At 34.6% G+C, this 13078-nt stretch overlaps 2 protein-coding genes across 12 annotated transcripts in view; one reads left to right on the top strand and one right to left on the bottom strand.

Moving 5' to 3' along the window:
- LOC129256854 (pre-mRNA-processing factor 6-like) overlaps positions 1-4533 on the top strand; it is a 28908-nt gene extending 24375 nt beyond the window's left edge. Inside the window, exons 22-25 of one of the 3 annotated variants that reach the window (XR_010292659.1) lie at positions 222-360; positions 769-895; positions 2727-3493; positions 3808-4533. Coding sequence is in view for 1 of the 3 variants with exons in the window: in XM_054895050.2 (XP_054751025.2) it covers positions 222-360; positions 769-895; positions 2727-2876 (416 nt within the window). In the remaining 2 variants the exon portion in view is untranslated. Of the gene's footprint in view, positions 1-221; positions 361-768; positions 896-2726 lie in introns of all 3 variants that reach the window. The other 2 variants (XR_010292656.1, XM_054895050.2) reach the window with 2 other exon arrangements.
- A 468-nt stretch (positions 4534-5001) lies between these two features.
- The window catches only part of LOC129256860 (atrial natriuretic peptide-converting enzyme-like), a 31949-nt gene continuing 23872 nt past the window's right edge, over positions 5002-13078 (bottom strand). For all 9 annotated transcript variants that reach the window (XM_064095135.1, XM_064095158.1, XM_064095140.1 and 6 more), the window contains 8 exons: positions 12814-12945; positions 11469-11828; positions 10486-10596; positions 9796-10137; positions 9113-9311; positions 8430-8695; positions 7822-7955; positions 5002-7338 (listed from right to left, as the gene is read on the bottom strand). In XM_064095135.1, coding sequence (XP_063951205.1) covers positions 7165-7338; positions 7822-7955; positions 8430-8695; positions 9113-9311; positions 9796-10137; positions 10486-10596; positions 11469-11828; positions 12814-12945 — 1718 coding nt within the window. In that variant the 3' untranslated portion in view covers positions 5002-7164. The remainder of the gene's footprint in view (positions 7339-7821; positions 7956-8429; positions 8696-9112; positions 9312-9795; positions 10138-10485; positions 10597-11468; positions 11829-12813; positions 12946-13078) is intronic.

The raw sequence follows: 13078 nt of genomic DNA on the forward strand, positions 1-13078 counted from the left end.
ATTTTGGCTATTTCCTCTCAGATAAAATAGAAAGAATGGGGTTCCCTTTCTTGTTTTTCCCCTCTCTCCTGCATCAAGATCCTATTCTTCATGATAACAGTCTGTTATCTTATTTTGTCTAGCTTATTTACTGTAAATACAACATAACATTTTCTGACTGCAAATTACCTCTATATAATTCCTACTCCAAATATATATATTGTTATTCTTCCATTATTTAGCAATGCAAGAATGTCCAACCTCTGGTATCTTATGGGCGGAATCTATCTTCATGGAGTCAAGACCACAGAGGAAGACAAAGAGTGTTGATGCTCTTAAGAGATGTGAACATGACCCTCATGTACTACTTGCAGTCTCCAAGTATGTATCTAGTGTTTTGATTTCTTTCTGTCTTTTCTTTGTAAATTGGAATTATGTTCCTTGATTTCTTACATTTTGATTACTATTTTTAATAGATTTTTTTTTATTCCCAGGACCTTATTTTAAAAGATCTTAACACTGTCAAAAAGCAGTGTACTGACTTTGGTATTACTTCCAAAGTCGGTACAAAACTGCACTTTGCTTCTCGGCCAACAAAAACCAAGTGTTATTCATTATTGATGACAACCTTGTAATTTAGGTTCTGCAGAGCATTTTGCTAAAATTTTATTTTATGTGAGGCACTCAACATATTAGAATGGAAAAGGTTACATGAATAATCAACTAATGGTTGAATTGAATACCCTCGATACACTGTTTATAATATTGATATTATTGTTGTCATGGTAGGTTGTTCTGGAGTGAACGTAAGTTGACCAAAGCAAGAGAATGGTTCACTAGGACTGTTAAGATTGAACCAGACCTTGGTGATGCATGGGCACACTTCTATCGATTTGAACTTCTTCATGGAACTGAGGTAAATTCTTAAGCCATTACATTTTATTGTCTCGCCTGCATAGCAGAGCGAGACTATAGGCGCCGCTTTTCCGACGGCGGCGGCGGCGGCGTCAACATCAAATCTTAACCTAAGGTTAAGTTTTTGAAATTACATCATAACTTAGAAAGTATATGGACCTAGTTCATGAAACTTGGACATAAGCTTAATCAAGTATTACTGAATATCCTGCCTGAGTTTCAGGTCACATGACCAAGGTCAAAGGTCATTTAGGGTCAATGAACTTAGACCATGTTGGGAGAATTATTTTCAAAATCTTAACCGAAGGTTAAGTTTTTTAAATGACATCATAACTTAGAAAGTATATGGACCTAGTTCATGAAACTTGGGCATAAGGTTAATCAAGTATTAGTAAACATCCTGCCTGAGTTTCAGGTCACGTAACCAAGGTCAAAGGTCATTTAGGGTCAATGAACTTTGGCCAAGTTGGGGGTATTTGTTGAATTACCATCATAACTCTGAAAATTTATGGATCTAGTTCATGAAACTTGGACATTAGGTTAATCAAGTACCACTGAATATCCTGTGCAAGTTTCAGGTCACATGACCATGGTCAATGTTCATTTAAGGTCAATGAACTTTGGCCGTGTTGGGGATTTTTGTTAAATTACCATCCTAACTCTGAAAGTTTATGGATCTAGTTCATAAAACTTGGACATAAGAGTAATCAAGTATCACTGAGCATCCTGTACGAGTTTCAGGTCACATGACCATGGTCAAAGGTCATTAAAGGTCAATGAACTTTGGCCGTGTTAGGGGTATTTGTTGAATTACCATATTAACTCTGAAAGTTTATGGATCTAGTTCATACAACTTGGGATATAAGAGTAATCAAGTATCACTGAACATCCCCTGTGAGTTTCAGGTCACAAAACCAAGGTCAAAGGTCAGTTAAGGTCAATAAACTTAGGCCATGTTGGGGTAATTGTTGAATTGCCATCATAACTTTGAAAGTTTATGGATAGAGTGAATGAAATGTGGACATGGGTGTAGTTGACAAGTCTTAAGTCACCGTTCAAATGTCATTTATGGTCAATGAACGTGGTATTATGTCATTATATGAATGGTGTTTTTGTGAATGATTATTTAATAGTAGTTTTCAAAGTTAGCACTGCTGCTATATTAAATCGCGTAATGCAGGCGAGACTGCCAGAGGCGTTCCACTTGTTGGGTTTAAGGATGATATTTTAATGCAGTATCTGCTATTATTTTTTTTCTATAGAAAATATCCAACATGGGATATCTAGAAAGTATTTTATCTTTTTTAAATAGAGAACTAGTTCAGAGGGATATTGCAGTTATCCTTAAAGATTCCTAAATGATGAAAATAAATGAAAAGTTATACATACCCATGGGAAGGGTTGGTAAGCATTAATAAATCATTTATAGTGTAAAATTTATAGTCACACTCAACTTATGAATAAGATTACATAGATGGCCTAATGGTGCAAATGTAATTGGGGAATTTGGTTACCATTTTTGCATTTTTTTTTGTAATCCATGCTCATTGAAAAGAGGCAAAAATATTATGCAAGTCACAACAAAATTTGATGCATCTCAAAAGAATGTTGATAAACAATTTCATAATCGCACTATTCCTGTCATGAGACTGATGTGATTTAAAGAGGAAATATCATTTTGATTTTCAAGGAGACCCAATAATAATGATAATGATATGATATGGTCCTTAGTGAAAAATTTATGGGAACATGTGATTTGGAAAATATTTTAGGCCGCTGTATATTATCTCTAATACAATGTGCATTGATCATCTCTGATATATTTCCATCAGGATCAACAGAAGACAGTACGAGACAGATGTATCTTAGCTGAACCTCATCATGGAGAGATATGGTGTGCTGTCTCTAAGAGCATTGAAAACTGGAGGAAAAAGACTGATGAAATCTTACCCATCGCTGCAGACAATGTTGCTGTTCCTTGAAAACTTGTATCTGTGAGTTTTTGTGAACTGTGTGTGTCATTTCAATCAAATCACTTAAAATTGTTAAAAACTTCAATCTAGGCTGCAATTCATTCTGCACTTATTTCCCTTCTTTTCAAAAACTATTTTTGTTAATATCAAGAATCATAAAATAAGCAGAGGACAAGAGAAATTAATTTTAAATTTTGGTATACCTGTATACCTTTGAGTGTAGGCTTATTTCATAGTCATAATTATGATCAAACCTTTAGCCCTGTGATGAGCCCCTAAAACAGCTTTATGAATATGTACAGGTTCTAGTGTTTGAGTAATACTGTCTTAAACCTGACCTGCCAATATGGCGGCATTCACATGACACAGGAAGTTCGCTGGCGAAACTTTGCTTGTGTGTATTTTCTTTCTTCTACACATTACCAGTTCAGTGGCCTACATACAATGTACATGTGTATATGTGCATGTTGGCTGAAAATTTGTTCTTTAATATTTGTATTAATAGTTATTGACCCAGACAATAGTTTTAATGTAAAATTCAAACATTCTAATTCAGTTTTAGTGATCATGTTTAAATCTTATCTAAAGGCCATCGCACACCTTACGATTCGACTGGTCTACGACTGGCTTGCGACTGAGTGAGGGGAGATGTGACGTCGCAGACCAGTCAGAGACAAATCACAAGGAAAATCATAAGGATTTGACATGTTAAATCCTTACAACTGGATCGCAAGGTCAATCCATCTTCCAGCCAATCAGACAGCAGAATACCGACGCGTACATGATATTCAGCGCACATACGCAGTAGTGTCATTTTCTCAGTTGCTATAGCAAAAAACAAAAGGCGCATGTGTGAGTCGTAGACAGCATGGAAGTCTGATCATAAGGTGTGCGGTGTCAAGGCTTATGACTACCTTGCGATTCATTTCCCCTCACTCAGTCGCAGACCAGTCGGGTCGTAAGCTGTGCGGTGGCCTTAACATTTGTATGAAGAATCTGCAATTAAACAATATTTCATTTATTGTTTTTTTAAGTTTGATCATATGTTAAATTTTTTTCTTAATTTTTTTTTGCAAATTATACTATGGGTAAAACAAAATTAAATAATGATATTTGTCCAAGATACTTACATTTAGTATCAATTTTTTTCTTTGTTAAAAAGGAGAGTAAATTTGTGCGGTATACTTTTAGTTTGATTTATTCTTTGGTTATTTCTTTTGAGCTTTTTAATCTTTATGGTTTCAAATATTTTTTCACAAAACTCCCCACACGTAAAAGATGTTTCTGCAAACTGGTCTATTGTGAACACCATTTTCATTTAAAGGGTAGCTTATGCAAACATTTGAATCCAGAAAAATATAGAATAACAAATAAAATGTGTATAAATAATCTGGGGTGTAAACTTCAGAAGATTACCCTGAAATATGTTTTCTTAAGAATCATAGGAACTCATATTGATATCAAACATTCAAATGCCAATTGATCTTTTCCTATTCTTTTACAGTTAAAATAGAAGTCTTGTACACATTTCCTGGTAAAGAAACTGATTTTGTATCATGTTTATCTCTGTGTATTATGTACAGTTCCTTATTAATGTATGAAGGTACTTGGAAACAAACCTAATGAAGACGTTTCTTGTAAAAATATACATGGCATATCTTCTGTAGACTCCATCTTGTAAAGAATGTTCATTTGGAATCAAGATCATGAGGTCACGTGCAAGTTTTAATTTGAAGAAAGAGAATGATTATGAGAAAGAAAGAAAGAAAGAGGGTTTGAGATAAATCTAAATATAGTACTGCACAAAACCCCTTTACATTAAAGGTGCCCTTCTCTGTTCCCTTTATAATAGGAAGAAATTGAAGTATGTAGCTATTAAATTATACAACTTGAGATAGAGAAAATAAAAAAACTCATAAAAAACTGGCAGCGAAAAATTTCATTACCTTCTCAATCTATTTATCTCTGTCTCTCGCTCTTTCAAACATCCCCCTTGTCTTTCAGGCTTACCCTCCCTCCCTCCTAATTTCTTTTTTTTCCTTCCTTCCCCTCTCACTTCCACCCAACCCCCTATTTCTCTATCTCGCTTTCTCTGTAAAAAAAACCCATGAAGAATAAGAAAGTACAATGTCCATGATGATTTTATCTCTTTCTAAATGTATCTGCACACCACAGAAAAAGGAACATAGAATGTATAGGAAAATATAGAATTATGAGCACTGTGTAAATGAACAAGAGGAATGTATGATGTAAAAGACAACTACTGGATATAATTTACTAATTATATAATGGTGATACACACTGGCGAATACAAGTGAAGTTGTGTATGTTACTTTCTATTTGCCTGCAAACTCTACTACATGTGAATGGCCTGCACACCCCTATTTATATCTCACTATATCATGTGCATTGCAATATCAATAAAATAACTAAAACCTCTGAAATGTAACTGATCAAAATTATTTTGTAATCAGCCCATGCAAAATTCATAATTATTTAATTCCGATATTAGATTTACAGTGGTAGGAGGTAATATCTTTCATTTTTCATTAATATCTAGATATCTGAATCATAGGCTATTAATTTACCAACTGGAAGAACAACAAATCAAATATTCCATGTTTAGAAAATGTAATACTTGAATGACCTATGAAATAGGGATTCCATTTTGTGCAATCTAGAAAGATTTGATAGATACATGTAATTAGAAAGACAATTTCATGAAAGACAATTTTTTTACAAAGTATTTCTACATGAAAGACGATTTTGAAAGATTTGACAAAACAGGAAAAACATGCTATTTGTACAAAACAATTTCATAAGAGTATTAAAATTTCCATCATTTCTTTTGTTTATATATATTTCTTTGTATGAATGATGAATACGTTAACAAGACGTATTTCATAGATTCAGTACACTCTCACATACTACAAGCACTAAAAGTTTAAAATTGACCATACATGTAGCACCTCTATCATACCACTAAGGATGATACTTCTAAATTGGCAACACATTCTAAATGGATACATCATATTTCGAGATATAATACATTTGAATCCAACACTAACAAAGAAAACAAAAAAAAATAATGATAATTTTTACGTCAGCAATGAAGCACATTCTGTTACTCATGTTATTTCTAACACATTTCTTTGTAACACATTTATTCTTTAATGCACTGCACTGACTGCAGTACTAGTTAAAAATCAATATCATTGAATTAGATAATAAAAATCAACTGGTATGATCTATTCTTGATTCTGAAATCATGTGGAGCTCACATACAAAACAATAAATAAAAAAAATATATGTCTTATTCTTTCTTGCGTTATTTATTTTCTATTGCACCTGGTTGATTAGTGGACTACCATTGAATGAAATCTACGGCATGTACAGGTATTTTGTAACAAATGCAGTTTTACTGCCATCTCATTGAATCAATTTGTAATGGAAAATATAGTGCATATAGGCTACCAAATGTTAAAATCTAATCATTTTCATGATTTATCATTTTACTGCACTTTAAATCTTAAAGATTGTCATACTGATTAAAAAAAATCACAACCCAATAGGCCTATATTTTATCCCATAGGCTTAACACCTAACTCCATGCATATATCAAGTTCATATGGCACATCTGTACATGTATAATTGATATGTTTGTTGAAAATAATTCTTGCATTTTCAATATTTTTATCTCATTTTAATTGCATAGGTATATAAAAGTGTAATATTCAAATTGACTTTGGAAGAATTATCATGTATTTGAATACAAATTCATCAATCATTCTAAACAGCTTCAGTGATATTTCAAAAGAATTTAAAGGCCTCTATGTGTCATGGCACTTCAAAGAATTGACAATAATGGCAAATCTTTTGTGATACTACAATGAGAAAAACCATATGGATCCAGCCTGAATATGGTGCAATGTCTCACAATTTTGGTCAAATTGTCTGCGTTGGCTTTTTGGTGCTCATCACCTTTTGAAAGTGAAATAATGCATAAAAGTAGTAACAAACCGCAGTCTACATGCGTTTTGTATTGTATCCTGTTGAATATCAGCCATTTCCAGTAGTTATGTTATTAAATGCAGACTACAAGTACTGTTCACCAAGATCAGAAGAGAACAATCCAACCAGGGAATCGTTTAATGAAAAGACTTGTCAAATCTTTTATCCGACATTTTTTTTCATCCTATAAACGGCCAGACTCCTGCTATAATCCATGTTCCTGCCCTCGTCCTTGACCATAGTTATTTCAATCACTACTAGGGACATTGTTGTTTGGTAGTCTTTACTATGGATCTTGTTGCTCAATCGTGTCGGAGATAAAATCAAGGAATGAGCTTACACGGGTGTAAACCCCGGGGAAACCAGGATCTCCACAGCCCAAGTTTCCATAGCTTGTAATACCAATAAGATGCCATCTTCCATCATCTCCTTCACAAGCGAGAGGTCCTCCGCTATCACCCTGTCAAATAAATCACATGATTTATCAAAGTTAATACAGATTTGAATAGTTAAGATAGGGAATGACATTAAGAAAGTCTGCATTCAGTATACCGGTACAACTAGTTTACTACTCTATTGAAAGTGGTATATGAGCTAGTCTTCTTATACATTCTGCATGTAGCTCTAAAATTGGAAGTGTAACAAAATGTAATGGATCCATTTCAGCAAGGATCATGAGACAAAGTTTAAGAAATCATATCATTCGAGTTACATTTTGTTTTCTTGTGGAAAAATGGTGAATCAAGTAAGTTATATTAGGTTTCCAGTCATGACCTTTACTGCAAATACTTTACCATTTGCTTCGTTACGGTTTTTGACAATTTAGAAAAAAAAAGAGTATTTGGTGTTATTGTTATATTGGCAATCATTTGCCACCCCCATACAAAACAGAAAGAGTTCTCACATCAATGAAAAAAAAAAAGTTGTAATAGAAACTACTTACATTACATGAATCATAGCCGCCACTCTTGTATCCAGCACATATTTTAGAAGGAATAACGTCGCCATACATTTGATCACATTCATCATTATCAATAATGCCAAGCAAAACCTTTAGAAGGTCATTAGAAGCAACATCTAGAAAATGAAATCAAAGATGAGAAATTATTATTTGATGAATCAATCATGAAGACCTGTGAATATTATGGAAGATATTTCCCAGTGCTCCATTACAAAAACAAGCTATTATGATAACTTTTCCTTTTATAGGGGATTCCCTCGCTATTCATGGCTCTCAATCAAGTTCAAGATCACTATTTTCGGAAAAGTTTTTTTTTTTCTGGCAAAGAAGCATTGCAGTTAACAAGCAATAATTGATTTAATCGTTTATTGATCTGGCCTTTAATCTAAATGGTGCAGCTGATTCGTAAAAAAAGAAAACAATGCTTGACAAAATGGCCATAATGAAAGGTATATATAGGCCTATGTTTGATGAAATAACAATAGATAATTCTTATAATAATCTTTACCATTTGAGGATTATTTTCCTTTGATCTTTAAATAGAATTATTTTCATGACTTCTCTGAAACTACACCTAACTCCCATCTTACCTCCAAAAGCAAGAGTGCCCCAACCAGCGGCGTAACACCTTCTATACACCCGTGTCTCACTGGTGTTAGCTGACGGTAGACAGATCGGTCGAACATAGTCATTGATCTCGACTGGCTCTTCAAATCTAATGAGAGTGATATCGTCACCGCCTGATGTTGAATAGTAGTTTGGATGGTCGATGATTTGTGCAATAGGTGGTGAAACGCTGTAATTAGTTGGTGTGTCCAGTTTCAAGTAACCAAAACTGATGCTGGAGTAAACGCCGCTGTGGAAAGGAGGAACAAAAAACATTGAGCCTATTTACATTAAATTGTTTAAATCATTTCATTAAAATATGAACCTAAGACATCTGTTCCTCTACATTTGATTGGCAAATTATGCTTGCACTTTTTATAGTGCTGGGGATATTCTTGAAATTTCTTGACCAGATGAAAAAAAGTCTCAGTGATTGCACGTTTTCTAATTAAAAGGTTTTAAGGCAAGGAAAAGGGTTCTGGTTGATAAAACTCTATTTATTTGAAAGGTCCCTATTAAGATAGCTATAATCCTTCTACAAATAAACAATGAATTATGTATTATGCATTTAGATTTCAAACAAACAATTGTAATTTTCTAACATTTATGCTTTAATGTTAAGAGTATTTTTTCAATCATTCTCTTAAAGGAGTATATTCAATCTTACGTGCAGTGAGCAGCTGTAATAGCCCAATATTCATTGAGGAGTGAAGCCCCACATTGTTGTTCTCCATTTTCATTCTGGAGTGTTCCAATCCAAGGGAACTCTCCCTTCTCTGCATAGGTACCTCCTATGATACGAGGTTGAACCTCAGAGTCTCCCTGGTAGGCTGGTCGGGTTCCACACACTTCTGTGTTAAAGTAATCTGTAGAGAGAATGAAAATTATATAAGATTATGTGAATCTAAAAATTTTATATTGGGTGCGAGCTCTAAACATGAGTTCAAAACCAACTTTCATGGGTCAAAGATTTGAAGCTAATGTTTCAAATGGTGGGAATAGATTAACTTTCTATTGTTCATACTTTACCCATCTGAGATTTTTTTTTGTTACAAAATCGTAACAGTAATTACAGACCTTTTGCTATGATGACCTTTGAGAGTTGGTTTGAAATTAAAAGCTGTAATGCCTCAATTCTTTGCACACCAAATGCAAGAATATCTTCCCACCCCATCTCTCTTCTCACTGGGAAAGATTTAAAAAGTCATAATGTGATTGGGAAAAAAGTGTCATGATATATATTTTATGGTCATCTTTCTTAGATGGTTCATCCCACTTGTGATTTATTATTTTTGATCCACACCCCCACCCCAAATTATCCCTGTCCACAATTGAAAATTTGTGATTAACCTCCAGTACGAGCCTCGCAGAGTGGATTTCCACTGTTATCATCGACCACAGTGCTTCCTGAGCAAGCATTGGAGAACTCTGCCAGCTGCGGACAGTCTGTGATCACTTCATTACAAACAGACGGGCACAAGTTCCTTGTTGTACCATAATGCGGGCATTCTGGAAAGAGAGCCGCACAGAGGAGGAGCTGACCAGATGAAGGGCTGCAGGACAGGGCAGCAGACTCAAGCTCGGTGTAGCGTTGAAGGGCTTCAGACTCAGTATGGAAGCGGGTGTTGGGGAACACGGTTGCGGTCCATGGTAGAATGCTTGAGCACTGGCTAGGGACTGGCTGACATGTAGCTAGATAGAGGACATGGGAAGGCTGGTGATTATTATGGGGTGTTATGTTGTATAATTATTCCACAGCAATAACACTGATAGTTGATTAAAGTAATCCTTTATCATTGTTGAATTTTCCATAGAGGGATGAAACATGAACAGCAACACTGAGGTTGAGAACAGTTCGTCAGTACATGATCCAATGTTGAGTAGGCCTATATTGTATATCTACTGCAATTAATTATTTTCACGTAAATCATGATAACTTGTTAAAAAGGGACAGTTAGAATCAAAGACAAGAGATGAAGTTTATTCTTTATTTCAGAATAGTTTTAAAGAGTGAAGAAATGGCATAGGAAATTTACTTACGACATTTGTCCTCATCTGAAAAGTCAATACAGTGTATCTCTCCATCGCAAACTAAATCAGAAGATCGGCACTGACCATTCATACATCTAAACTCATCACTAGAACATGAATCTAAGAAATAGACATAAAGACAGACATGAAGAATGAGATTGATGGGATTTTAGTCGATAATCATCAACATTTCATTACTAAGGGATATTGCAACAAATAATAAGTGTTTCATTTAAGGATGGAAAATGCAAGATCTTTGAAAATAAGTCAATTCAATTTCTTATCATTCCCTTACCTAAAATTGTAATTAATCATCTTCACTTTACCCCTCCCCATCAGATTCTGCTGTTTATTACAATAAGTTTGAGTTGCTGTAATTTACTTTCTTGACTGTTCAGTTAGTGACCTCGAAGATCTTGTTTGGTTGGAGCTCAGTCGGACCAATAATGGTTATCATAACAATGAAAGTCTTTAAGCGGATCATGGCCTTTACATAAAATATATGATCATAAGCATAATCCTACTTCCAGCCAATCAGACAGATATATTGATATGTCATCCCTATTAATAGAGGAAGTACTGACTATTCATATTGCAAATATTCATCATTAGGGTTTATGACTGCTGCCTGATTCACCTCCTTTACACTTGGTCAGAGACCAGACAGAAAAAGGACATTTTTATTAGAATTTATTTTTATCAAAATGTGACACAATGTGCATAGTGGTTTATAATTTCATTTAGGTTTGTGCTCGGTCATGCTTGAGAGAAATCAAATGAGATCCAATGAGATATCAGTAAGACTTATGAGCCATCACTGAGTGCTGGTAGTCTTTGGGAACTTGGGGAACATGACACTGTGGAAGATCTAATCGTTTCTGATACACTGTGATAATTACTGAAAAATAATCAATTTGTTCATGAAAGAGCTTCATCTCATTTTAGGACTCGATTAACCACACTACTATTGAATAGTACGCCATTCTACTTACCATCCGTAGCCTGCCCTTCAATCTCTAAATAGAATCCAAACAAGGCATATGTCTCATCACTCTGAAACACAATTGTCATCCTGTTCCCCGTTGACATAATGACCTGATTTGGTAAGAGTCCTGAAAGTATTGCAATCTGCTGGCTTGGATCGGTGCTGTGTCCCTCATAGAACGTGAGGAAATCATATCCCTCCTCTGTATCAAATTGAACCGTTGCAGCAAGGATACGCTGCCCAGCCATTGCCGTCAAGTACAAGGTAGCGTCGATGTTATTATCATAACGAGCAGGGAAGTTGGAACTGTAAAGTTTTAGGAATGGTGATGTCATAGGTTGGTATTGTTTGCCAACTCCACCAAGCTCTGTTCATCAATGAAATAAAAGTATTGATATTAATTTCATATAGTTCTCGCAATAACAAAAATCCAAATGAAAACTGAGTGGATTTTCATTTCTAGACTCCCGCGATATCAGAGGTCAATCCTATTGGGGCAACCCATGCTAGAAAATCAGTCACTTTCACATTACCAACCTGCTGTCCAAACAAATGAAGAAGTTCGATTTGTTTTGTGGTAATAATAAACTAACAAAAACATGTTGTTCCTGGGTGAATCAGTCCTGTACGAACAGATCAAAGTTTCTTGTATGTGTGGACAGCAGGTTGAACTAGAAATTTGACGTGTCCAATGCCCCCGCTTAACGCAATCAGAAATTTCTTCAATATGATAGAACTTAATATTGTACAGAAACCAATATGCATATATATAATGAACAAATGTAAAAACATAAAATTTTGCAAAAAGACTTATTTTTCTTGCATGGAATTGCCCATTGGCAGTAATGTGGATGATGTTTCTATATGACATTCAAAGATAACCATGAAAATAGAAATATAATAATCATAAACAAAAACTTGATGTTGGATTAGTCACAAATCATTAATAATTATTTGTTTGTTCAAAGTAATCATTTATAGAATGTTATTCGATAATATGTCATATCTGTTCGGGATATATGATGGCAGTTTTTTAATGAAACCCACTTAGATGATTATAAATCGATTCCCCAAATTTCAAATTATGAGTAATCTAATGAGTTTCAACTATGGAATGTTATTAATGTTAAGAGTTCTTCCCCTCCAAGAAGTAGCAATTGAATAATCAATTATCATTTGGGCACAATGGTTTGTTATGATATTTATAGGGCACTTTGATTTTCACATTTTAGTACATTTTTAATGAGTGTGTCGATTTCTTTCAAAGCAAAGTTAACATTGAGTGGATTACCCAAAATCTCTGGAATGCGGTGTCCTATTATGATTGTGTAAATATTTGAATAGAATCTTACCAATGAAAACTGGGCAGCCAGGGTTAAAAGATGGTAAAACACAATGTGGAGTAACATCACAAAGCCTCTCTCCCGGTATGCATACATGATCCCCACACTGCACATCTTTAGGGGCGCATGGTCCAAGCTCCTCTGAAAATACAACAAACTTGATGTATAAAGATGGTGTATCTTGATTTTTATCCAGCATTGACAGTGACAAAGATGAATTAATCTACTGTAAGTGATGGATTGAATATGATGCAATAACCAAATGCTGCAATAG

The sequence above is a fragment of the Lytechinus pictus genome, chromosome 1 (assembly GCF_037042905.1).
Source record: "Lytechinus pictus isolate F3 Inbred chromosome 1, Lp3.0, whole genome shotgun sequence".
NCBI classification, from domain to species: Eukaryota; Metazoa; Echinodermata; class Echinoidea; order Temnopleuroida; family Toxopneustidae; genus Lytechinus; species Lytechinus pictus.